This window comes from Stegodyphus dumicola, chromosome 4, assembly GCF_044657685.1.
Source record: "Stegodyphus dumicola isolate Sdum_Otavi_A_Nest chromosome 4, ASM4465768v1".
Taxonomy (NCBI): domain Eukaryota; kingdom Metazoa; phylum Arthropoda; class Arachnida; order Araneae; family Eresidae; genus Stegodyphus; species Stegodyphus dumicola.
The window spans coordinates 59,394,040-59,421,395 of record NC_140771.1 but is presented as its reverse complement, the minus strand read 5'-3'; the positions used below and the strand labels follow the sequence as shown (position 1 = coordinate 59,421,395).

General features: G+C 35.5%; 1 protein-coding gene across 2 annotated transcripts in view; it reads right to left on the bottom strand.

Annotated features, from left to right (window-relative positions):
• LOC118194531 (uncharacterized) overlaps window positions 1–27,356 on the bottom strand; it is a 176,751-nt gene that overhangs the window by 79,617 nt on the left and 69,778 nt on the right. For both annotated transcript variants that reach the window (XM_085814969.1, XM_085814968.1), the window contains exon 5: window positions 11,482–11,547. In XM_085814969.1, coding sequence (XP_085671095.1) covers window positions 11,482–11,547 — 66 coding nt within the window. The remainder of the gene's footprint in view (window positions 1–11,481; window positions 11,548–27,356) is intronic.

Here is a 27,356-nt window from a genome sequence, read left to right as displayed (position 1 = left end):
TTCAAGCCTACCAATGCTGGAGCATTATCGGCACCAAGTGCTACGCAATTATCCAGAGGGACTGCATTTTCTTTTAGTTTTAATAATTAGCTGTGCTATATTAAAGCCTGTCAGAAGTCCATCTAAAGTGGGGGCAGAAAGTAAACTGCACTCAATTTCTGAAGACTCTGGATTGAAAAAAGAAACAACAATTGGATACAGTTTTGAATCAGTATTATTGCTTCCATCCGTAGAGAGGCAGAATGGAGCTGTTTTAATGCAATCAATAACTGAAGATTTATTTTTCAAATCCATTTCTTTAACAATTGCACCTGTTTTGGTTCTTGCACTTGAGTATTTCTTAGCAATTTCACTATCGGGAAACATTTTTCTAAATAAAGCTGCGGAGTGATCCGATGCATTCAGTGGCAGGTTGTGCTCCAGTAAAAAGGCAGAGAACAGACATTCTGCATTAATAACTTTTTGGTCCTATGTTTCCGAAGAAAAATTTAATTTTTCATTTTTTTCCAAAACAACTCATGTTATTCTTGTGTTTTTGTGTATGCACTTGTTTGAGAACATTCGCCCTTCCACCACGCGAAATTAAAAAATCGCAACGACAGGCGGTACACATCGCAAATTTATTACATTTCCTTGAGGAAATAATGGAAGGAAAGTCAACCGTGTATGATTTTTGAAACGTATACGAGTATTTCACCTTTCTCGCAGACATAACAAAGGATGATAATTTCTAAAACTATTTCCCGAAGGCACGTGTACTCACACAACTCGAGACAAAATGACCAAAATAACTAAAGAACATCCAAATAACAGCTTTCTTTGTCCTCATTGGCTAATATATGTCAGATGACACGCAGTGGAGCAGGATGCCCATTGGAGAACTAGAGAACGACGTTTCTGGATACGTATATGCAGAAGTTATCTAACTCACAAAGCAGAAGTTATCTAATTCGCAAGGTTTTGTTTTAGATATAGTCTAGAGAAAATTCAATTGCTTTCAGACGTCCAAAATCACTTTTTTTGGGGGGGGGGTCCATATAACAAAGTATTAAGCCAAGTTCCATAAAAATCGTGAGAAATTTTAAGAATAAGAAAAAGTCAGGAGAAATATATTGTAAATCGGGTTGGCGGGAGAGCGGTCGAAAATCGGGAGCTTCCCACTTAAATCGGATCGGGATAGTTGGCAACTCTGCAAATAATTAAACTAGCTAGTTAGATAACCCCTAGTCATTATACACTGACTACCAATAAGTATTTACACACCTGTGATAGAAAAGAAAAACTAACTTTATTCAAAACTAATAGTTGGTAGAGCCTCCATGAAAGGTAATTACAGCGTGGACCCTCCGGAGCATACGTTCCACAAGTCTTTGTATGACAGCTAGTGGTATTTTCTTCCACTCGGCTTGGAGAAGACTTAGAAGTTCCTTCACCAATTTTGCACGGGTAGCGCACCCCTGAATTCGGTGATGCAACTCGTCCCAGAGGTTCTCGATAGGGTTCAGGTCTGGACTCTGGGCAGGCCAGTCCATTCGATGAACTCCATTGGCACCATACCAAGCCTTGGTTAATGCCGAAACATGACAACTGACATTGTTGTCCTGAAAGTAACAAGGGTCCAACCCGTAAAACTGCCACAACGTAGGAAGCACATTGTCATCCAAAACAGTGCAGTAGGCATCGGAGTTGAGCTTACCATGAATGGGGACCAAGGGTCGCAACCCATACCAGAAGAAACACCCTCAGACCATAATTCCTCCTCTGCCAAACTTGACTGTTGGAAAAATGCATTCTGGCAGGAGGCGTTCTCCAGGTAGATGCCAGACTCAGATCCTGCCATCCGAAAGGTAAAGAGTGAACCTTGATTCGTCACTCCAAAGAACCCGTTTCCACTGATCTATGGTCCAATTTCAATGTGCTTTGCACCACATTAACCAAGCAGCAGAGTTGGACTTTGTGATCAAAGGTTTATGGGCAGCAGCAAGACCATGAAAACCAAGCAGATGTGCTTCCTTACGGATGGTATTAATTGAAACAATACTCCCGAATGCCTGTTGAAACTCCTCGTGGATGAGGGCCATTGGTTGGGTGTGGTTCTTCCGAATTTCTCTGGACAGCACTCATCGGTCTCTATCTCCCAGTTTCGCTGGCCTGCCGACTCGGGGCACATTCCGACAATCACTGCTCACCTTCCACTTCTTAATCACATAGACCACTGTCAATTTTGGGTACTTCAGATCGCTAGATATGTCCCTTAAGGATTGGCCACATTTGTGATACCCAATAATTATACCTTTCTCAAAATCAGAGAGCTCCGAACTGCGAGGCATCTTGCACACGACTAAAGCCGATGCTGTTTCCTACACGATATATACCGGCGGAGTCCGTGACGTACCTTAGGACCACAGATATCATCATTTGCATAGGTGTCCAAATATTTATTGGTAGTCAGTGTAGATTTACATGACAACTATTAGTTTATTTTTTAGAAATATTTGTTAAAAAAGTACTAATAAAATTAAAATCTATTAACATGTCACAGTTTAAAATACATGTAATTTATGACATTGATTCTTAAACGATATTAAGATAAGTACACATTAAAAGCTTATAAGGTACTTCTCCCAGCTTCTTAGCATGCCTTCATGGTGTAGAGGTCAGCAACCTTGGTGTGTTTTTGAGAGGTCCGTGGAAGTTCCGGCAAGGGCATTGCTCATTTTTCATCCAGGATTCGGGGATTGGGTCCCCTAAACCCCAGTCGCCTTTTAAAAGGGGAAGTAAGGTATTTTAGGATTGCTTAAATTTCATCTGCTCAGCAGGATCACGCAGTATTTCAGTCTGTCTCTTAATGGTAAAAAGTATCTCAGATTTGAGAAATTTAGATTCTTATGCATTGCAACAGCTAGGCAGCACAGAAAAATATATACATTCTCTCTACCAAATTAAAATATTTTGTAGCTTCATTCATAAACTATTATTCACAAACAACATTGAACAGTAGTACGGCCAACTAAATTAAGTAATATGCTGCACAAAACACATAAAGTGCAGTTTCATCGCATTACTTTATTTCTGCTTGCAGAACTTTATGTTGATCAGATACAGATGGAAGACAAAATAATGTGAACACCTGTGAGAAAGTATGACGTAATTCTCACCTGCAACAGAAGTCTGCCACCTAGTGAGCGTGAAGAGGAAGGCATCAGTCTCTCAACAGCACTCACAGATCGAACTGTCTGTGAGAAGTTGAATTGTCAGACCTGTCAGAGCTCCAAAGAGGAATGATAGTTGAAGCTCGTTTAAGTGGTGCATTGGTTACGGAAACAGCAAACCTTGTGGGGTGTGCAAGGAGTATGGTATCAGCCATTATGACAGCGTACAACGAAAGAGGGTAAGACGACGTCTTCAAAGCACAAAAGTGGCCGAAAGTCAAAGCTGGCTGATAGGGATAGATGAATCTTGAAGCGCATAGTAGCCCGAAAGCACAAGTAATCGTTATCCGAGATTACATCCGAAAGGAACAGTCATCTCCAGAACCCCGTTTCAACAAAAACTGTCAAAAAGAAACATTATGCTGCAAACATTTATGGCAGAGTGGCAGTTCGTTACCCTTGGTGACAGCAGCTAATGCTTTCAAGCGACACCAATAATGCAGAGATCACAAAAGCTGGCCCCCACAGCAGTGGCAATAGGTAATATGGTCAGATGAATCGTCATTCACCCTATTTCAGACGATTGGACGCGTTTATGTCTGGAGAACGCCCAAAGAAGCGTTTCATCCTGAATGTCTCTTGCCGATTGTGAAGCATGGGAGTGGCACCATTAGGTATGGGTTCGGATATCTTGGCACAGTCTTGGGCCACTTGTTATTCTGCATGGGAGGATCACATCAAATCACTATCTAAGCATTCTAGGGGATCATAGTCCATCCTTTTGTCCATACTGTATTTCCTAGGGAGCGACCACTTTTTTAAGACGACAACACCCTACCCACACTGCTAGGTGTATTCAAGAATGGTTTGAAGAGCATGACGATGCAATTGAACATTTCGCTTGGCCCCCTCAGTCTCCGGACTTGAATATTATTGAACATTTATGGGCATATTTGGAGTCCAAACTTTGTTCCCAATTTCCACCTCCATCCGGACTTTCGGAATTAGATACCACTCTGCAGGAGGAATAGCTTAATATTCTTTTAAATATTGTCCATGACCTTTAAACATCTATCCCACGTCGCATTCAATCTGTACTTCAGTCAAAGGGTGGTCCAATCCCCTATTAATAAAAATTTCCCATTATTTCACAGGTGTTCATATTATTTTGTCCTCTATCTGTATGTTCACTGCATTATCATTGCTTAGATTTTTGCAGTTTCTGAAATTTATAGCTAACAAACTCAGCTGATCTATTACTACAGTTTCCAATGATTCACCAGTATGGCATAGTATATAGGAACAGGTATCATCAGAATATAGTAAGAAGGCTATAAAATGTAACACACAGTGGCTATTCCCTAACAAAAAGTGCAATGTGATAATAAGAAGACTAACATGCATTACATCAGGTGTGAAATTCACAATTGTGACATAGTACTTTGATTTGTTTAACTTGATTTTTTAAAATGTTCATAATTTTTATTGCTAATAATTTTACTTCATTCACCATATATTGTCAACAATAAATAGTTTACATTTATTTTTTTCTTTAGAGGCATGTTTTCATAGGTGAGGGGCTAAGAATCCATCAAATTTAACTTTAACACATGCCTATGTGTGAATGTAATTTACGTTAAATGCAGTTGATTATCCATTATCACAATAAAACATATGAATTTTCCCCTAAAAATTTTAAAGCTAATATATTTCTTTCTAAAATGCTGTAATCTTCTTTCCAGCATCTATAACACATATTTTTGGTATACTTATTAACCATATGTTTAACAGCAGTTTATTTCTAATCATGAAATCTTATACAATGGAAGAGAAACTTACTGGCCACATTGCTATATTATAATTCTGGAAATTATTCAAACACTATTATTGTTTGCCTACACTTTTTTCTTTTCTGTCATATGCTGAACCAGAATTTCTTTCTTCAATTTCATTTTTTTTATCGATAGATGTTATTGATGTTCCTCTTACTCTTTCTGATAGCTCTTTAAATGATTTATACAGTGGTTCTAAACCTTTTAACTAATGTGTACCATCTAAACAAAAACTGAAAACCTTTAGTACCACCACTACAAAGTACTACTATCAACAGCACTCTTGAACAAAGCTCAAATCACACAAATTTACGAATGTTAGAGAAAAAACTCAATCAGGATGTTGGGGTTTTCATTTTTGAATTTAATAGTTAAAAATACTTTGCTTCTTTGCGTACCACATTTTTCTCTTGCGTACCACCAGTGGTATGCATACAGCAGTTTTAATGTACTGGTCTCTCTCAACTCTCGCATACCATACCACCGGTCGAAAGTCTTTAATCTGGACTCGTCGGGACTTCGGCGATTCCAGATTATCGTTTTTTTCCGGATTATAGAACATCAGTTTATATCTGGTAAGATGGCATGCAGAAATTATACAATGAAAAATATGAAACCGTAATTTAAGAAACAAAGAGCAATTATGATCTAAAGGGTATCAAAATTTACAAAAATAAAAACAAAAAAAAAAAAAAAAAAAAAAGCTTAATATTTCATATTTACCCTGTGATAACTAGACGGGTCATTTTTATGATTAAAAACAGGAACTATGCCCACACTGAAATTAAGTACTTTTCAGGAAAATCAACTTAAATTTTTTTCAATCGGCTCAGTAGAACAGGAGATATAGAACTGACTCCCCCTTTCTTTGTGCAGTGTAGATACAAATATTATGAAAAAAATCTCTTCTGAATTCATTTTGAGGATTTAAAAAAAAAAAAAAAAGAAGAAGAAGAGGAAGAAGAATCCTTTATTCTGTCTGAACGTACAGACATCTGGCAAAAAAATCATTCAAATGGTTTAGAGAATGGTCAAAATGGATAGTTACACATCAAAGAACAATTACAATACTTCCTTTACTTCATACAAGGAAGTAAAAATATTTTTACAGCAATAGCGCACAAAATATTTATGCATCTTTTTAAATCTGAAAGTTTTCCAGACATTTCAGTTAATTTATGTCAGTTTCATTTTCTTTAGCATCTTTTCTAAATTTATTTCAATAAAAAAGTAGTCCTTGCTTCATTTGCTGACTACTTAATGCTTCAACAACACATATTTGAAAAACAATTTTCTTCCTTCTTATGCAATCATTTTCTTTCTTTATAAGTTTCCTCTTCATTTTACAATTTTTGAATTTAATTAAAAATCTCTGTTATTTTAAAAAACAGCATGTATTTAGGAAGTATGGAAAAAATGCTAATTTTGTTTCTTTAATAAATAAGCATTGAAAATAAATATGAAATAATACAGTCAAAAGTCTTTAATCTGGACTCGTTGGGACTTCGGCGATTCCAGATTATCGTTTTTTTCCGGATTATAGATCATCAGTTTATATCTGGTAAGATGGCATGCAGAAATTATACAATGAAAAATATGAAACCGTAATTTAAGAAACAAAGAGCAATTATGATCTAAAGGGTATAAAAATTTACAAAAATAAAATAAAAAAAAAAAGCTTAATATTTCATATTTACCCTGTGATAACTAGACGGGTCATTTTTATGGTTAAAAACAGGAATATCTGTGTTAGTCTCAATGACTGTGAAGTAAAGATAGATTCTTACTAAAGGGTGTTCACAGGGTGATATTCTTTCTCCGTTCCTGTGAAACCTGGCATTCGACTCACTCTTAGTACTTCTACGAGAGGAGCCTGGCATGTCACAGGCTTATGCGAATTACATTATTGTGTTACTACAGGGTTTCAATATTGGAACCCTACACAACAGGGTTGCCACTCCAACACGAGAATGAAATTCCCTGACTTTTCCAGGTTTTCCAGGTATGTTTCGAGAAAATTCCAGTCTATCCGTGTGATGTACATTGGCTGTGCTAAGAGGTATATTAAATATAGTATTACTTGTATTGTGTAGCAAATTCACTTAATTATTCAATAAACCCCAGAGGACATTTATTATTAATTATTCTTGGTACACTTTGTTTACTTTTCCACTTATGAAACTTAATAAAATTTAAGATATATACATTGGATAACAATTGTACGTTTTATTTAATTATTACTCATGATCATCACCAGTTCAATACGAGGCTAATTCGGTTCTTATAAATCACAACACAATGCTAAATAGTTACGTTAGATTTTAGGTAAATTTAATTTGTATGAGGTGATTTCTTAAAAGGCACCTTAACACTTGAAAACACAAATATAATTATAATAGGAGTTGTTTCCTCCACTGAAAATTGAGATTAGAATCTGCCCAATCTGGAATTAAATAAGTCTTTTTTTGCAGACATTCTGCAGCTTAACGAAAGAAAGAAATCTATTTAATGATATTTTTTAATAAATTGAGGTATTTTATATTTATTTCACAGAATACATAAGGAAAAAATATGTGCATTAAATTTCGTGATGGTATGTCATCATACTGCTGGAATTAATTTCAGGATTATGCCAGAGAAAATTTCCTGAAATTTGGAAACATTATTTACTAATGATAAATAAATTCAGAGGGAAGAAGCAACATTAAATGATATGAATAACATAAAAATAAAGATAATTACTTAAAAACTGAATTAGAATAATTAACGATATTTTAGCGAATATATTACATGGTTAGCCTAGATGACTGATTACTATTTTTTATTTTACTGCAAAATGACAAGGTATTTATTAAAAAGAAAAGGAAAAAAAAAAGGTTTAAAAAGATTTTGCGGTAAAATCCTACTATACGGTACGGCCTTCGCACGATTTTGAAAATTGTCGCTGAGAACAAAATGACCCGCTTACTGCTCATGATCATGTCAAGAAATGTTCTTTGACAAAAAAGAAAACTACGAAAATCCGTTTTTAAATTATTGCGAAAAATCCAAGAAGAAACGTTTTATCAAACAAAGTTTTTTCTTGGATTTTTTGCTATAATTTTAAAAACGGATTTTCGTAGTTTTTTTTTTCCCTCAAAATAATTAATCCATGAATTAATTTACTTGCGCCAAAAAATGTTTTCTTTTCCTCTAGAGTTTAAAGAAATTTTAAACGATATTCATTTTAGGAACTCTTGATAACGTGACCTTCGAACTTCGACACCGGTTTCGAACTTTGGCGACAGATATATCGCGCATGCACAGCTGTTTCCCTCTATGATGGAACGGAGCCACCTCTGTTGGAGAGACGTTTTCCTTCTTTACAATACATATTGTTTGATTCTAAACTTCATGGTACCGTATACTAGGATTAAACCCATTTTGTTTTATACGAGAACAAGTACTGTCTTTAGTTCGTGCACTGCACATGCAATTCTCGAGGTTACTGGAAGCCAAAAGTTGCGGGAAACTTGCTTTGCCTTTCTAAAAGACAATCAAATTGGAGCTGCGAAAATTGGCTCTATGCCAGCTGCCTGAATGACACACGGGATACACATTTCGCCAAACAAGTGATCTCTTCCGACGTCGGCGCAAAACTCGCCTTTTTTGGCAGGATCGTTGTATGATATTTCCTGACTTTTCCAGATTTTGACTAAAACACTTAAATTCCCTGACTTTTACCTGAATTTTTTGGTCAATTTCCGAATTCCCTGACTTTTTCCGGTTTTCCAGGTAGCGTGGCAACCCTGACACAATCAAGCTCAGCAAATCTTGAATAAAGTATCACACTGGGGTGAAACAAATGGCCTATCTTTCTCTGCTGAAAAATCAGAGGTCATAATTTTCACATGGAAATGGAAACTGGCAGATTTATATCTGGGTAACCAGATTATCAGACGTAAGGAATGCGTTAAATACCTAGGATGTTACTTGGACAGTAAACTCACATGGATCACCCATATAAAAAAAAAGGCACAAACAGCCACAAATGTACTACAGTCAAAAGACTTTAATACGGACTTGTCAGGACTTTGGCGGTTCCGGATTATCGGTTTTTCTGGATTACAGATCATCAACTTAAATCTGGTAAGATGGCATGCAGAAATTATAAAATTAAAAATATGAAACCGTAATTTATGAAATAAAGAGCAATTATGATCTAAAGAGTATCAAAATTTACAAAAAAAAAAGCTTAATATTTATTTGTTTACTTTATTAAACATTTCTTTCAATGCACACATGCGTAATTACGAACACATGCGTAAATTACGAATAGTCGAAATTAGAAAATTGGAACCAGAAAACTATTTGATGTCTATTCGTGATATTTATAATGACGAGGAATTTGATTTAAATCATATCAAAGACGGAGTACATTGAGATGAAATACTACATTTAGTAAGGAATTATAAGCCGAGTAAAATAAAAATATCTGCCCTGAAGATAAGGATAGTGTTGACAGATCAACTTCCAGTTCATTGCGTGCCACGACGTACCTTTCCCCGCAGAGCAGCGTGAAATGGATAAACAGATTTTGGAATGGTTAGAGAAACAAAGGATATGCCTTTATCCATTTTTCACAGCAATTCCACTTTTTGTTTGATGGACATCGAAACATGCTTTCGCTTTGTAGATCCTTTGGCAGCTCCAGAATCGGAAATTCTTTTTGACATAATCGAAAGTTCAAGCTTACTTTTACAAAATTGCTCTAACAGTCTGCAAAAAATAATAAGCCGGATCCAATTAGAAGATTAAATAAGAACGCAATCTGCAACATTAATGGAAATACATAATTAGATAGTTTTAGCTTAGCTTATACCGTCCGTTATACATTAAACGCTCATGCGTAAACGTATTATGTGCATGTGTAAAGGCATATGCGTTTACACATGCACAGAAAGTTTGTAGTTTTGAGGTCTGGATTACAGATCATTCCGGATTATGGAGATCCAGATTAAAGACTTTTGACTGTATATGGCTTTAAGGCTAAAGCCAGAATTTTTAGAATGTAGTGAAACACCAGGCAACATACTCTAGGAATAGCAAATTTGTTAAAATTTAGGACAGGCAGTGGGTAGCAGAATCAAGTAGTGTTGAAAATTTTAGAATTTAGGGAAGCATTGGCAGCAGAGCTTAGGGTCTATAGAGACTGTATTGGGTGACAACTGCCAAACCTTGTGTATGGTGCATATAGACACACAAGATGAATCTTTTAAATTGTCACTTTTCAGTTTCTTTATCAACAAAAAAATTCCTTTCAACAGATGCCTTTCCATGTGACAAGATTAGAATATTTTTGCAATTTTCCATGCTTGTATCTAGTGTAAAGAATTTAAAATAAAAGGAAGAAAAAGTCACAGGGTTAGTCATAGGTGGTCCAAGGACTTATTAATAAGAAATTCCTTTCATTTCACGGACATTTCTGCTATTTGTACCTTATCTGTACATAAAAAATTTTTGAATTAAAAAGGCAATGAGTGTTATAAAAATGCTAGTTAATTCAAGCAGTTTTAAGTATGCTCAACATTCTTTAATACAATTTAAAAGAATCTGATAACTGAACATAATTTAAACAATTTATTTTTAAAAGGTGATTATCTATCCCCACGTTTGTGCCTTTAACACACTTTTAAGAGAAAGTTCTTCAAATTTGACATTTTAAATGATATATAAAAATGGATATAAAAAAAAAAAAAATTCCCACGGTGAGTAATTTTAATGTAATTCAAATCTGTCTACAATTATTTATACATAACACAACTATTTATACATAACATTGGCACCACAGTGTTACATATAAATAGTTGTGTTATGTATAAATAATTGTAGACAGACACAACAAAAATGTGAAATAATATTTTTTGTTTCTTTCACCTAAATACATTTTATGCATTATTCTTTGATGTGTTACACCCTTCAAAAATGCAGAGATACATATTCTTGGAAATTCAGATGAAAGAATTTTTACTGTATCTTGTTGACACTTATCCTCTGTTCTGATATTCACCACATAGTGAGGCCATATGAATATATACCACAAGTAGCAAGATTTATGTCATTGTTGGTCATTTGCTCTTGTCACTGAATTATTATTGTCGTACTCATGATATTAACGGATACAATATAAATTTGCCCAGCTTCATTCCAGTTTCTATTGAGAATATTCTGAGGATTCTGATCATTCTTTTTAACCATCTGCTAACCCTTTGTAAAGCAATGTCAGACAAGGATTTATAAAGCATTCCAATTTTCAAAGACATAACAATCACTATCTTCCATGCCTTATTCAAGTAGATTTAAACTCGTATGTTAATAAGGTCTGGGGCATGGAAGCCATCTATATGTAAAGGGTGTACAGTAATTTTAACATTAAGTATCAAATTTTTAAATATGCTTTTTTCAAACAAGATTCATGGCAATGATATATTACACAGTGCTATACTCATCATATATACCTTTCTGTATATCTGTTATATTTCTGAATTTCATCATCAAGTGAAACAGGAATCTCCTCTTCTTGCCTAAAAAGTCAAAAATGTTATTCATTAAATACATAATTTTTCTTTCAATATTAAAAATTCTGAAGTCATTCTCTTACTATATATTAATTATGAATTAAAGAATCAATTATTTCTGACTGAATTTTATAAGGTGTTTTCATTTATAAGACAACAAGAATGTTATCAAGTTATTGATTCAAATAAAATTTAAATTTTGCTTCTGTTAATTTTTATGCTTCCTTAAAAATATTTATTGTCAGAAACGTTACATAGAATTTTAATGGAAATATTTTTAAAACAGAAACAACTTTTTGAAGGACATAAAAATTGCATGGAAAATGTTAATCAAATAATTCAAACTGTTCTATAAATTGAAACACTTGAGGAAATTTAGACTTATAAATTTATTGCCCATTTGTCCACAATTAATTAATCATACCTTGATAGATTTTATTTATTTTAACCCTCCGCATATGGCCCGATTTTGATACATTCTGGTCTTGAAATACCACGTGGTTTTTTTATATTTTCTCTATCTTCATATATTACTATTCACATCTTTATAGACAAAATTAATATAATGCAGGAATTTTAATAGTTTTTTTTTATTTTTAAAAAACATAAAATATAGCTCATGTGATTTTAGAATGCATGGAATAAAAATACACAGGATGTTCTTGATTCTGATAAATAAACCTGCTAGTACAACTCATAATATTACTTGTTACCCACTTATTATTATACAAAATTTTTTCAGTGTGAAAAATTTTGAAACATGGCTCTAAACATAATCCATTTTTACATTCTTCACATGAAATGAGAGTCAATTTAACAACAATCCCAGAAAAGAACATTGGCATGCTGCGAAAAGAATACTTCAATATCTAAAGGGAACCAAAGATCTAGGACTAATTTACACGAAAACAGGAAAACCACTCATCGCCTTTGTGGATGCAATTCGTGCTTCAAATATCGATGATTGAAAATCCCACACGGGTTTTGTATATATACTAAGTGGTTCGGCCATAACCTGGAATCATGGAAACAACACAGTGTAACTATCTTCAACGGAAGCAGCGGAATATATGGCTCTGTCTCAGGCTGCCAAAGAAACCGTCTACCTAAGCCGTTTCCTGCAGGAGCTGGATTACAACACAGAAAATCCAACAACAATATACTGCGGCAATCAAGGAGCTCAAAACGTTATCAAGAACTCAGTGTTTCATTCCTGTACAAAGCACAGACATTCGCCATCATTTTGTGCACAAAGTATATGAATGCGGTGAATTGGATCTGCAGTGAAATGGGATCTTTCGTTAGATACAGAAAGTTTGTGAATTTTGGATGAAATGTACACTGCTTAAAAAAAAAAAAAAAAAAAAAAAAAGGGGGGGGGACAGTGCTATATTTCCCGTTCTACTGGCCTGATTGACAAAATTCAAAATGCGTTCTTCATGTCTCGAAAGCACGACTTAGGATACGTATTAGATTTATATATAGCACTATTCTAACATAGGTATTTTGACACAAATTCGGACTTTTTCTGAAATAACATACCAATTTTTTTTTACATATTTCGATTCTACAACTCAAATTACGCCTAAATATGAAATTTTGTAAAATTTGGAGTGAAATTTACGGAGAAATTCACAAATTTATGTTGGCACTTTTTCTTCAGTTTGCTTGGCGAACTTCTTAATATATGGCAACCTAGTTTCCTTTCCCGTGAGAGGAAAAAAAGTCACCATCGTTCCTTTTTTCCAAATAATATTCTTTATATTATATTTTTAATTATAACTGTTATTATTTTCAGTAATTTTTTCTTTTTCGAATTTCATTTTAATTGTTTAAGTTGCATGGTTTTTTCGAATAACTGTTTTAAAATTTTCTATTTACCTATTCAAACTGCGTAAATAAAGATACGGAGTTTATTTTTTTCAAATAGTTTTCTTTATATATATATTTTTGTCCTAGTTATTATTTTAGGTAATTTTTAAATTTTTATACTTTTATTTTAATTGTTTGTGTTGCATTGTCTCTTCAGATAATTGTTTTAAAATTTTCTATTTATTCCTTCAAACTGAGCATTTTAAATATATTTATTAATATAAATTTTCCAGAATTTGATTTTATTTATTTGAATTGCGTTTCTTTCGGAAGAATACATTGCAACCCAGACTACAATGCGTTTAAAATCTGCATATATTAAAAGAGAAAATATAGTAAAGCACAGTTAACACGCCTTGAAAGGTGAAAGAAACAATGTTCCGTTTAGAAAAGATATATATAAATAAGAGAGATGTATAACCGACATTTTAACTTAGGATGACTTGCATACACTGCTTTAAAAAGTTTTATCATTGTGCCCATTGCTTTATGCAATTTTATCCTACATTTGGTTTCTTAAAAGGTTATTCTATTTTAGTCAAATATTTTATTTTTGAAATCGCAAGAATCGAATATCATAAGATTAAAAGGTTTTAAATTTAAAAAAAGAAAATACAAATACTAAATTTTACACAAAAATTTATTTTTTCTTCTCTTTTTCTTCAGGCATTCTACTTTATTCTTGCTCTTTTTCTTTAGGCATTCTGCAAGTATATTAAAAAGTATCCAACTTTTCGAAATATCTTGGTATTTCTGACAATCATTTTTAATAAAGTTTTAATAAAGTTATCGCCTTTCATTTCCATTCAAACGGCCAAATGATAAAGTTGCTGAACACTGATAGTTCACTCCAGGGTTCAAATCCCAGTAAACGGGCGTTTTCGTGGATTTTCTCATGTGTACCGTGTATGCCAGCTGGTTTCCCTTAGAAAGTTCTTCACGAAGTATTTGGTCAGAGCCTTTATCAGTCATTAGAGGCTAAACATTTTGAAGGTATGAGATGAAAGGAAAGCCTGGTTTCCTCAAGAGGTTTTGGTTTATTTAATTATGACAAAGCACGCTATGGCTATCTGCCTAAGAGGGTGAGTGAGTGAGTGAGTGATTATGGCGCAAAAACCAGAGATGGTTATGACGCGCCAAACACAAGATGGGATGATTACAATTGATGACATTAAAATTCAATCAATAAAAACATGTAGAGAAATGTACCAAATCCAGAGGATGAAGTCATATAAACACAAGTTAAAAAGCACATATTAAAATTCAAGACACAGTCTTCAAAACAAATTACATTTGGTAATAAAAGCCAATCTCTTTTAAATAATAAAATAAATTACAATTCACCTCTCTTCCGATTAAACGGTCGAGAGGTAAGTCACAGCTATTAAAATATTTCTGGCGAATACTATTAAAACATGGACACTCAATTAAAATATGACGAACAGATAAACAAATTAAAACAAACAGGCTCATTTTCAGCTTTGAGAAGATAGTTATGTGTGACTCGAGTGTGACCAATTCTGAGGCGAGTCAAAAGAACGTCCTCCTTACGATTTCCAACAAAATCCAATGCTCAATTCTAGGCTTGACGTTTCTCAACTTGTTGTGATGCTGAACATCCCAAAATTGCTGCCATTTTTTTCGGACCTTTCCCTTGATGACATTGCAGATATCTCTAAAAGGGATAAGGCGACTGGACAGTTCAACAGCAGATTTGGCTGCGATATCTGCAAGCTCATTTCCCTTTATTCCAGCATGTCCAGGAACCCAGCAGTACAGGACTTCATAACCTCGAATCGTTAAATTTATATGAATTTTGAGAACATCCACTACCACAGGATTCTGAGTGTTGGGAAAAGCTTCCAAGGATTTAAGAGCACTATACGAGTCTGTGTAAACTATGAACTTTTTGTGGCAGAGCTTTGAGATGTACAAAAGACCATAATATATAGCAGTCAGTTCAGATGTTAGGACTGAGAAAGCATGGTGCAGGCATCTGCCCTCTATGTAATTTTCAAATACAAAAGCCATCCCAACATGATCATTTGACTTTGATCCATCTGTGTATATCGGATAATAACTGCTATATTTGTGCCTGTGCTCAGCAAAGAGTTGTCTATAAACGATCTCGTTAGTGCTTGCCTTCACGTGATGTTTGAAAACATCAAGAAGCTGAATCCGTGAATTTTCCCAAGGTGGGATTTCAAAGTTCTGTACTGCTTGGGGGCGCATATCAGAGAGGGAAAGTTCCTCAATGATAGGGCGAAGTCTTAAAGGAAAGGTAGGAATGCAGGATGGACGTGTTTCAAATAAAGTGTTACACTCATTATCAAGTAAGCACAGCTTATTGGGATGTTCAGGTTGGGATAAGATATTAAAATATTGTAAAAGGGACAATTGCTCACGCCTCAGATAAAGTGATGGTTCGTTAGAGTCAACATATAGGCTGTGTACAGGAGAAGTCCTGAAAGCTCCTGAACAAATCCGCAAACCCTGATGGTGAACAGGATCCAGTTTTAACAAAACAGATGTGCGAGCAGATCCATAAACCACTGAGCGATAGTCCAGTCTAGAGCGATAAGCGCTCTGTAAATGCGAAGCATGGAGCAACGCTCTGCACCCCAGGAGGTGTTCGCCAACACTTTTAAAATATTTAGTGTTTTGAGACACTTCTTTCTCAGGTTTAAAACATGAGAAAGGAAAGTCAATTTCTGGTCGAACGTTACTCCTAAAAATTTCACTTCGGGCGCAACAGGAATAATTGTACCATTCAAATATAACTCAGGTTCAGGATGGAGACCACGCTTCCTACAAAAGTGCACGCACACAGTTTTCTGTTTCGAAAAAGTAAATCCCTGTTTGTCTGACCATTCTTGGATCTTATTCAGAGCCATCTGCAATTGCCTCTCTATGTATCTCATGTCTGCTCCTCGACAGCTAATCTGTAAATCATCTACATATAGTGATCCCAAGATGGTAGGAGGAAGTTCTTTTAATACAGAATTTATTTTTAAACTGAACAGCGTTACACTAAGCACACAGCCTTGAGGCACACCCTCTTCCTGTAGGAAAACATCCGAAAAAACAGAGCCAATCCTTACTTGAAAAGTTCTACTGTTTAAGAAATTCTGAATGAAAATTGGTAGGTTGCCACACAAGCCACTCTCGTGAAGATCCCGGAGTATACCGTATCTCCATGCCTTATCATAAGCTTTTTCAATGTCGAAGAATATCGAGACAAGGTGGCTTCTTCTTACAAATGCTTTCCGAATGGAAGTCTCTAGGAGGAGCATGTTATCCATGGTTGTTCTCCCCTTTCGAAAACCACTTTGATAAGGCGATATAATATTATTCTTTTCCAAGAAGTAGACTAGGCGGCTGTTTACCATCTTTTCAAACAGTTTGCAAACACAGCTGGTAAGGGCAATTGGCCGATAGTTGGAGGGATTCCTTGGATCTTTCCCTGGCTTAGCAATAGGAATGACAACAGCTCTCCTCCATGCACTGGGAAAGGTACGCTCCTTCCACACCCTATTGTAAAGAGTGAGAAGGGCATTCAGTGACTTATAGGATAGATGCTTTAGCATTTCGTAATTCACGCCATCAAGACCCGGAGAAGACCTATGTGTCTGCAATAAAGCTCTCTTTAATTCCACCATAGTAAATGCTCTATTGTAAGGCTCAGATTTGGAAGAGTTGAATGCAATGGGATTTATTTCAGAGTGCTGCTTGATAGACAGAAATGCAGGTGAATAGTTTCTGCTGGAAGAGACGGCAGCAAATGTCTCACCAATAGTATTTGCAATTTCTTCTATGGAGCTAATCACTCGGCCATCTTTTTCCAAAAAGGAAAGTGAGTGGTCTTTATATATTCCGCATGCTTTTCGAACTCTTTCCCAAACCCGCGCTTACTAGGCGTAGAGGATGTAATTGATGACACATAGGAAATCCAAGTATTCCTTTGGCTCTGCCTCCTTACTTTTCGTGCGTTTGCTTTGGCTCTTTTAAATGCAATGAGGTTTCGCAGAGTAGGATATCTACGTAAAATACCCCATGCTTTTTTCTGTTTTTTCAGTGCTTCATGACAATCGCGATTCCACCACGGTTTCGAATATTTCAGTATTTTTCCTGATGTTCTAGGAATCGAAAGCATAGCTGCCTGAATAACAGTATTAGTAACAGCTTCCACAGCGTCATCGATATGCACATCTTCTACCATTTCCTCTGTGAGCTCTGCGGAGGAAGAGAAGAGTTCCCAGTCTGCCCTGTCCAGTATAAACCAAGGGAGTCTCGACATGGGGTTTGCTCCTCTTCGTGCAAGAGATACAAAAATGGGATAATGATCGCTGTTGTACAGGTCATTTCCGACACCAAAATTGCAAAATGGCAACAGAGACGGTGAACAGATGGCAAGGTCGAGAGCGTGGAATGTCCTTGAAGGCTCATGGAAGTAAGTATCCTGCCCATTATTCAGGAGACAAAGGCTATGATCTTCGATCATCTGCTCAATTTGTCTTCCTCGGCAATTTGTATCTTTACTACCCCAGAGCGGACTATGGCCGTTAAAATCTCCTATTATGATGAAAGGCTCAGGCAGCTGCTCTAAAAGACCATTTAAATCTTGCTGATCAATATGCTCATTTGGAGGCAAATACAGAGAAACGACTGTAACAACAATATCAAAATTTGTTTGAGTAGCGACAACTTGGAGGGATGTCGTCAAAGAAAGCACATTTGAGGGATAATCCAGTGAGGTGAGGAGACCTACACCTCCACTGGCACGCTCACCTGCAAGGTTATCTTTCCTGACGAAGCAAAACCTCCGAAGTTTTGCCTGTTGTTCTGGTTTTAGATTTGTTTCCTGTACTGCGAAGCATACAGGATGATAAGCATTAATTATGGCTTTGATGTCGAGCAAATTTCGGTGGAAACCGCGACAGTTCCATGAGACGAGGGTGGCCATTATGTCTGGTTTTTGTTCTTTCTGTGCTCTTGTTTGGTTTTTCGTGGAAGTAGACGACTGGGAAATTCTAGACCCTCCTCTACTTCCATAGTGTCTGAATCCGCAGATTCAGAAATCATTTCGTCATAAGAGCTATTGCTGAAACTTCTATTTTTATTTGATACTTTTTTAGTGGCAGTTTTGGGTTTACTTGAATGACTGTTTCTTTCTTTCTTTTTTTTTTTTTTGTATTAAATGTGTTGTATTTTCCTTATTCTTGGTGGATGTAGTCGATTGGCTTTTATTTGGTACAGTCTGCGTGCCTATTGATGTTTGGGTGGCAATGCTACATGTTGTTTTAACTGCACTGGCATATGATTTGTTTGATTGGAGCTGTGTGCTTTGAACTAGTTTTCTGGCTTCAGCATACGAGATGTTTCTGGTAACTTTAAGAGTCTGTACTTCTTTTTCGGATTTCCATTTTGGGCACAGGCGTGAAAATGCTGGGTGCTGACCCTTGCAATTTATACACGAAGGCGCAGCGGTACAATTTTCGAAATCGTGGCCAATCTGTGAGCATCGGGCGCATGTGAGGCTGCCACGACAAGACGTCTTAGAATGGCCGAAATGCTGGCATTGGAAACATCACATAGGGTTTGGAATATAAGGTCTTACAGGAATATTTAGATATCCGGCCTTAATATTCTTAGGCAGATCAGGCGTGTTGAAGGTAAGGATCACGTGTTTCGTGTCTATCAACTTACCTTCTTTACGCATCTTGATCCGCCTTACACCGCAGACATTTTGTTCGGATAACTCAGAAGCAATCTCTTCTTCAGAAACATACAGAAGGTCGAATTCTGAGATTACACCCCGACAATAGTTCAGTGACTTATGTGGTGTTACATTGACATTCGCTTGCCCAAGTTTAGTTAACTGAAGTAAAGAAGCAGACTGGGTGGCTGAGTTTGTATCAATAAGCAAGTCTCCGGAGCGGAGACGCTTTATATTTCTCGGCTCACCAATACAAGACTGGATGTATTTGTTAATCACGAAAGGAGACATCTTATGCATTTCGCCAGAAGGACTAGAGATGACTAGGAAACGGGGACTATTGTTATGATTTTTTTTATTTGCATCTGTCCGTAATTTTTTTGCAGAATTTTCAGAACTAGGTTGAGTGACTGGTTTAGTAGTAGACTTTTCAGAACTAGGTTGAGTGCTGGTTTAGTAGTAGACTTTTCAGAACTAGGTTGAATGATTGGTTTATTAGTAGGTGGTTCAGAGCTAGGTTGAGTGACTGGTTTAGTAGTAGACGTTTCAGAACTAGGTTGAGAGACTGGAGTGACTTCGAAGTCTTTGATCAGAAAAATTTGGGAATTAGCCATATTGAAATAAGAAAAGATTCGGGTCCGACGGCCCCGCCCACCACGGAGCCCAACAAGGGAACACAGATTCCTGTGTTAGGGCTAGCCGGACCTATACGCAAACTGAAGCCCCACAGTCGGCTTTCCCGAAAGCAGGAACTCCCGAGAGCTTGACCCCAAGCCACTGACACAAGGACTAGTGACCAGCCGATTGACACCCGTGAGGACGACTAAGGTGCCTCCCGTTTAGCTGAAGCAGAGGCCAAAGCAGTGTGTTGGGGACAGTACCTCGCCCCTCAACTACCAGGACCCTCCTTTCCAGCGACACGGGTCTCCACGCACGGCAAACACGTGGGCAGTTTTCTCGCCATTTGAAAATTGGACGCAAGGGTTGTTCCAGTTTCTCGTGACGAGCCCCAAACTCCGTAGAGAGAAACCACAAGGGAGAAGGGAAGGGAAAAAGTTCCAGCAAAGAGGAGAGGAGACGGAAAAGAGGATAGATCACTGGGGGTCCAGGATCGTGACACCCGTCTCACCAAGAAGATGATCCCCTGAAGGGCTAGGGTACCTCGGGATTGCCACACCCGCACTCACAAAAGTGAGCCCCCTGAGGGAATCTGCCTAAGAGGTGGTGTGGTGTATATTTAATTACGGCAAAGCACACTAGGGCTATCTGCCAAAGGGGAGGGATGCCTTTCGTGGAGGACTTTCTAAGGGAAACTGGCTCATATACATGTTACACATGGGGAAAACCATGAAAACACCCATGCAGCCAGCCCGTTCGCGGGATTCGAACCTCGGACCGAACTACCAGTGTTCAGCGACTTTACCGCTCGGCCGCTGGTGGGCGACCTAAGAGGAGGGATGCCTTCGTGGAGGACTTTCTAAGGGAAACTGGCTTGCATACACGTTACACATGGGGAAAACCAAGAAAACGCCCATGCAGGCAGCCCGTTCGCGGGATTCGAACCTTGGACCGAACTACCAGTGTTCAGCGACTTTACCGCTCGGCCGCTGTCTCATCAGGAGGGAAAAAAAACATCTTTAGGTGACATCCACATACATCACTGGATAAACTCCTGAATCTTCAAATAATTCGACTGAGAAAATCATGGGATTCTCCATTTATGATACAATATGATGTTCTATAACGTAATTTAAATTTATACAACCATATAGTCTAAAAACCAGTTGCTCTTCACTTTAATCTGCAATGATATCGTTTTTGTCTTTTCTGTTAACACAAGCTCAATTGATGGTATTTGCTGGTGTACACTTCCAAGTGTTTTCTCTTTGAACACCTAATGTCTTTGAAGTATCTATCCTGAAAGTATATTCAAAAGCGTCCAACTTTTTTAAACATCTTGGTATATCTGACAGCCAAATTTCCCTGCAAATTTTTGCTTACTTTTCTCCCTAATTTTCTTCTTTCCTTCTACAGTTATTTTCAGTGCTCACACAAGAAAATTAAGATTTTTCGATTGCTAGACTTCCATAAATTTTTCACTCTTGTCAATTTTTTAAAATATCAATTACATGAATTGCATTTCAGCTAAGGACAGCTTTTCATTTTCTAGTCATTTTAACTATAAATAAAGTTTAAAGCGAAGTCCAAAGGATAAATATTTTAATTAAAAGATTTTTGCTAAATGACAAAGAAATAAAACAGTCCAGTAGGGTTTATTCTGTACCACCGAATGACCCGATTCTTATATCGACTGAAACAATCTAAATCATATTAAAGATCATGTTTTTTTATACAATCTATAACGCAAGAGAAAAATTAGCTTCTTAAAACATTCTTTCTAAGAGGATTAATATAAAAGGTTATATTTATGTATATATTTTTAAAGCTGGGACTTGAAACAAATTGTCAAACTTTTAAAGTTTAATTTACATGGTGGTTATAATTAAAGTTCCAATCTGAAATGGTCATAAAAGGAAAACTACCGGACCAAATGTTATCAAACTTGGGAATCGTGTAAAGGAGGTTATGGGAATTTATTTTCTGCGGGGAAAAAAAAGAGGTTAAAAACTCACCACCAGGGGGGAAAATGGCACTGTATACAATAATGTTAAATGAAATAAGACATGAAAACATCTGTTTAAAATGTGTTTAATAGTTTCCGAAATGTTTTACAAAGCATGTTCAATGTAGTGTCCAGCATTTTCTGAAAGCAAGTTAAATCCTGTTACTGCATTCTCAACAGCAGCTCTTAGCATATCAAGAGGAATGTTACGGACATGTCAGTGTATCACATTTTTCATTTCTGCCAAATTGTTTAGATTATCACCATAAACGGTGCTTTTGAGATAACCCCATAACCAAAAGTCACAGAGGTTGAGGTCTGGTGGGAAGAGGGGAAGTGTCGGCCTATAAGACGTTCATTCGTGAAATGTTGCCTAAGTAACTGTGCGACACACGTGAGGTGGGGCCCAGCCCTGCGCAAAAATCATAGTATCTAAAATGCCACGTTACTGCAGTTCATGTATCCCGAAACATTTTAACATTGACTCTTAGTGAGCTGCAATCACAGTGGTCCAGCTGTCGACTCCTCTTCAGAGAAAAATGCTTCAGTTATAAAACTAGCTGTCATTCAACACTAAACGGTGTGGAATGACTGCTACGCAATCGAATGCAGTAGGAGAATGCAATGGAACTAGATAGATAACATGAGAGATTTCTTTGGCCCAAATCGATTAAAAGCGTTTTGAATCAGTATCTTCATGTTTTATGGCCGAACTCAGGCTTCAAAAATCACAAATTAGCGATCTGTAAGAAAACGATTTCCAGATTGTACGCACTTGTGCGAGTGATTTGCGATCTCACATTTTCTAATCGCTAATTCGTGGTTTTCATGGACAAATTTCTCACTTATACCGATGGCGCACTCGACTTTTAACAAATTTAATGCCTTTAAATGGTAATTTGCTTACTTCAAAGTTTCTTAAGGGTATACAACATATTAAACCCGTGTAACAAAAGGTTAAGTTAGATTCCGAACCATATTTCGTTTAACAATATCGTATACAGCGCCCTTTCCCCCCTGGTGGTGAGGTTTCGAACTTATCATTAACTTTTTTTTTTTCCCGGAAAATTAATTCCTATGACCTCCTTTACACGATTACCAAGCTTGATAACATTTGATCCAGTAGTTTTCCCTTTATGACCGTTTCAATGTCGAAATTTAATTATAACCACTCTGTATATTATTAGATTTTAATTTGAAACTATGCATTATATGTATACCATGTGTAAATTTTTCGCTTTTATGGTAAAATAAAGAATCAAAGCAAATATACTTAGGATAACGGACCAAAACTGAAAAAATTATCCCTCCCTCTGAAAATCAAATATTGAAACTTCGACCTTAAATTTAGTTCTCTAAGTCCTAGTTCCGACAACAATTCCGAATTACTTAAGCTGAAGTAAAAGATTTAGTATATATTCACTGTATGCTAATAAAGTAATAAGAGTGTAATAAAACTAGTTTATAGAATTTACGCTGATGCAACTTTTTGTCTGACTGCACAACATGTAATGGAAGAGAAAGCTTGTAGAGATCTGATTTTGACATGCCTCTAAAAGTAGATGTCACACTCCTTTTGTCTCTTCAATGTCAAAAAACGTTCCTTTGAGAGGCAACTTTAGTTTTTGGGAAAGAAAAAAAATCACAAGAAGACAAATTTGAACAACATGCAGGACGATTGAATAAACATACTTATTTTCAGAACACAAGCGGTTCTCTGACTGGTTATTGAATAATGAAAACATGCATTGTCATGCAATACAAAACATTTGGAATACGTTTTCTGACTGAAAACGTAAGATTAAAAGTCATCTGCTTAATTCACAGCCATTTACAAGACAACTGCTCGGGCAACTGCAGAATCGTTTTGATCCTGAGCTTGTAAGACAAACCTAATATCACTGGATTTAAACACTTCTTTAATCTTCCGGGAACGTTCCTTCTTTAGCTCATATTCCAAGAATATTAAGTGAATACAATTATTGCAAAAGAAATTGAATATTCATTTGCACTACGGCTTGGTAGTTTACTAACGAGTTAACAAAACTTAAATTCTGCTTTTTGTGTCTAAGAATACAACAATATTTTAAATATTTACAAATAAATTATTAAATTAGAGATTTAATTGGAGCCTCACCAGTTGCCTAGCATTTGCAGATTGTTAAATACTAATTGTTTGCTGCAAAATCTAAGCCAGGCTGTATGGTTGGTTTTCGTAGTTTTCTAGGTTCTCTTTACAAAGGTTCTCTATGAAAGCATCTTAATCAAATAGCTCCCATGTTCTTTCTATGTTCAAATAACCAACTAACCTAGTTTAAGCGCGATTTCCAAGTGAAGTTACTAGCAAAACCCGAATACTTATTAAAAATCATGTAGCTTGCCAATCGGGAGTAACATGAAAGATACGGCGCCAATAATTGAATTCCTGTTACGGTACGCTGTTTCTAAACTTAGATGGTCATTCCTTAATTAAATAGCCCACCAGCGGCTGATCGGTAAAGACGCTGAACACTTGTAGTTCGGTCTGAGGTTCGAATCTCGCGAATGGGCTGGCATGGGCATTTTCGTGGTTTTCCCCACGTGTAATGTGTATACGAGCCAGTTTCCCTTAGAAAGTCCTCCACGAAGGAATCCCTCCCTTTAGGCAGATAACCGTGGTGAGCTTTGCCATAATTAAACAATCCAATCCAATTCAATCCAATCCTTAATTAAATATAATTGATTTGTAACTTCTACTAGAGCTGACGGTCAGAATTGAAGTGTAAATAAATAATATCGTGTGCGATCTTGATTAATATAAAATTAAAATATTTGCATAGAAAATTATTTTCGTTTAAACAGAAAGTTTTTTGAAATATTTGCAATTACTTTATAAGAAGGATTTATTAATAACCATAATAATTATTATATTTCTCATGATTAGGATTCAGTTCTTGACAATTACATTCTAAATTAGAATTTTAAGGATATAATGAAAATACACTACGCACAAAAATACATTTTAGGATAAAAATTAGTTGATTTTTTATGTTCTAAAAATTCTTACATTCATTTAATAAACATTGTATCCTCGTTGTTAATCGAATCCAGAATGTTGGGTGTCGTTTTTATAATTATTCTTACTTGTCCACAGAACCTACTGACTTATCCAGCCATTAAGTAGCTTCAGATCATTTCTACATAACCATTGAACTTCCATTAATTCAGTCTCTAGAGGGTTGTATGTTTATATCATAATTTGACTTTTATAAAAATGATTATTCTAAATCTTATGTTTCTATAAAAATATACTGCGCTTTAAAAATATGGATGATAGTATCAGCCACTCTTTCAGCCACTTCATAAGCAACAGTTTCTTTAGAAATAAATTATGACGTTAATGTCATAAAATATTTTCATAAAATTCAAATAAACATCAAACGAAAATTCTCAGTTATAGACAATTCGATTTAAACAAAGTTAAAGTAAAGTAGCAGACGATAAAACGCCGAAGGTAAAAATTTACTCTTACAAAAATTTACTCTTATTTTTTTTTAAAAAAAGGAAGAAAGAGAGAAATTAAAAAAAAAAATAGTTAAAAATTTGAATAATATCATCTGTAATTTAAAAAAAATAGCTTTTCATATAGTATTAATAAATATTTATTACGCATCATTGAGGGGAAAATATTTCATATAATTAATTTTCCGTAAAATTTTACTTGAAATTTAAGGTTAAAAATAGCTGTGGCAATTCACTGTAACAAAAATCCATAAACCACATTTGGCGTTATGATCGCTCAAAAAAAAGATGCCAAATTTCAAAACTCGAAAATATGTAAATTCGTGTATACCTTAGAAAATTTTGAATAAAAAAGTCTAATTTTTTGCATATATACTTCAAAATACACCTACTTTAAGATGATGGTAAAAATTTTATAGGTTATAATTCAAAATTTTTTTCGAAAAATTTATAAAAATTATTTAAAAATAGAAATTTTAAAAATAAAACACAAAAAATGGGTAAATTTTATTTGGAATGAACCTAAATTTCGAAATGTGAAAGGAAAAATAATAAAAAAAGAGATATCATTAAATATTTACCAAATTCAATTAACATTGAGGAGCTAAAATTTTGAGAGCTAATATTTTAAAAACCACTCGTACGATTTTTACAAAACTTGGTATTCTGGCATAATTTGAGTCGTAGAATCGAAATATGGAAAAATATTGATATGTTATTTCAGAAAAAGTCCGATTTTGTGTAAAAATACCTATGTTAGAATAGTGCTATATATAAATCTAATATATATCCTAAGTCGCGCTTTCGAGACATGAAAAACGCAGTTTGAATTTTGCAATCGGTCCAGTAGAACCGGAGATATAGCACTGTCCCATTTTTTTTTTATCAGTGTACATCTTTTGAAGCCCCTCCGCCATATTCAAAATAAAATTACGATGGCTGATATTCTTATATTCGGTTGTTTCCTTGTAAATTATCCATGCATTTACCACAGCCAAATCAAGAATATTTTTTAAAAATAATAATAAATAAATAAATAAATAAATAAATAAATAAATAAAACTTGAACTGACCAATGGCTGAGTATTTTCTGGCCATCAGGTCCAAAACATCAACTCCATATTTGGTTGAATTGTAAAAATTCACAACTTCGGGTGTATTTTTTTCACCGTATGTGATTTCCAATGTTGGGTGCATGGTACTTAGGAGCAGGATGTTCTTGTTTTTTCCCTTGCTAGGACGTAAGCATTATATCGTCATGCTTAGCAATCTTACTAGAACAGAGCTTATCCCTCGTATTTTTACTCTGTACTTCTCTTTTTGAATGATTTATTATGGCAACACAGCTTATCCCTGAATTCTTTTTTTTTTTTTTTTTTTTAACTAATTTCAGCAGTTCCATCAAACGAAAAGCTACATTTATACAGTAGCCTACCTATTATTTCTCCTACTGGTCTTGTTTCATTTTTTCCCAATAGGGAAATCCGTTCAGTAAATATTTTGACCATACATTAGTAACTAGCCAAAATTTAATCCCAAATTCATCAAGCCTTTTAAGGCATATACTGGATAAATCGGCATCGAGACTTTATGGGAAATAATTGTTCATCCGCTGTTATACTTTTGCTTGGTTTATAACATTTCAAGCAGTTTTCTATAAAAGCATTCCAGATGTTCGAAACAAGGGCAAATGGATCATTTTGCAGTCTTTGGGATCTTGATCTAAATTCTTACTTTGCTTTTCTGTTTTGTGAACAGGTTCTCCATCAGATGAATTGGATTCACTTGTTTCAGTAGTAACAATCCAGTCCTTGTGGGATAAATTGGAAGGAGTTTCGGTTTGAAATTCAGAAACTGAACCTGATTACCTGATCAGAAAGACTTTCAAAAACAATCAGCATCTCTTCCTTTGTTAGATATTTCCTACCAAAGCTTCTATGTGACATAATAAACAGATCAGAACAACAAAACTATCCAAATTAAGTAAAGCACATTTTCCTCTACTGAAAAATAAACCTTCTAACGCAAGTGAAATGTGCTCCAAACAGGTGTTTTTATCCCCCCTCCTTCTCTCCCCACTAGCTTCTGTAAAATATGCAATCT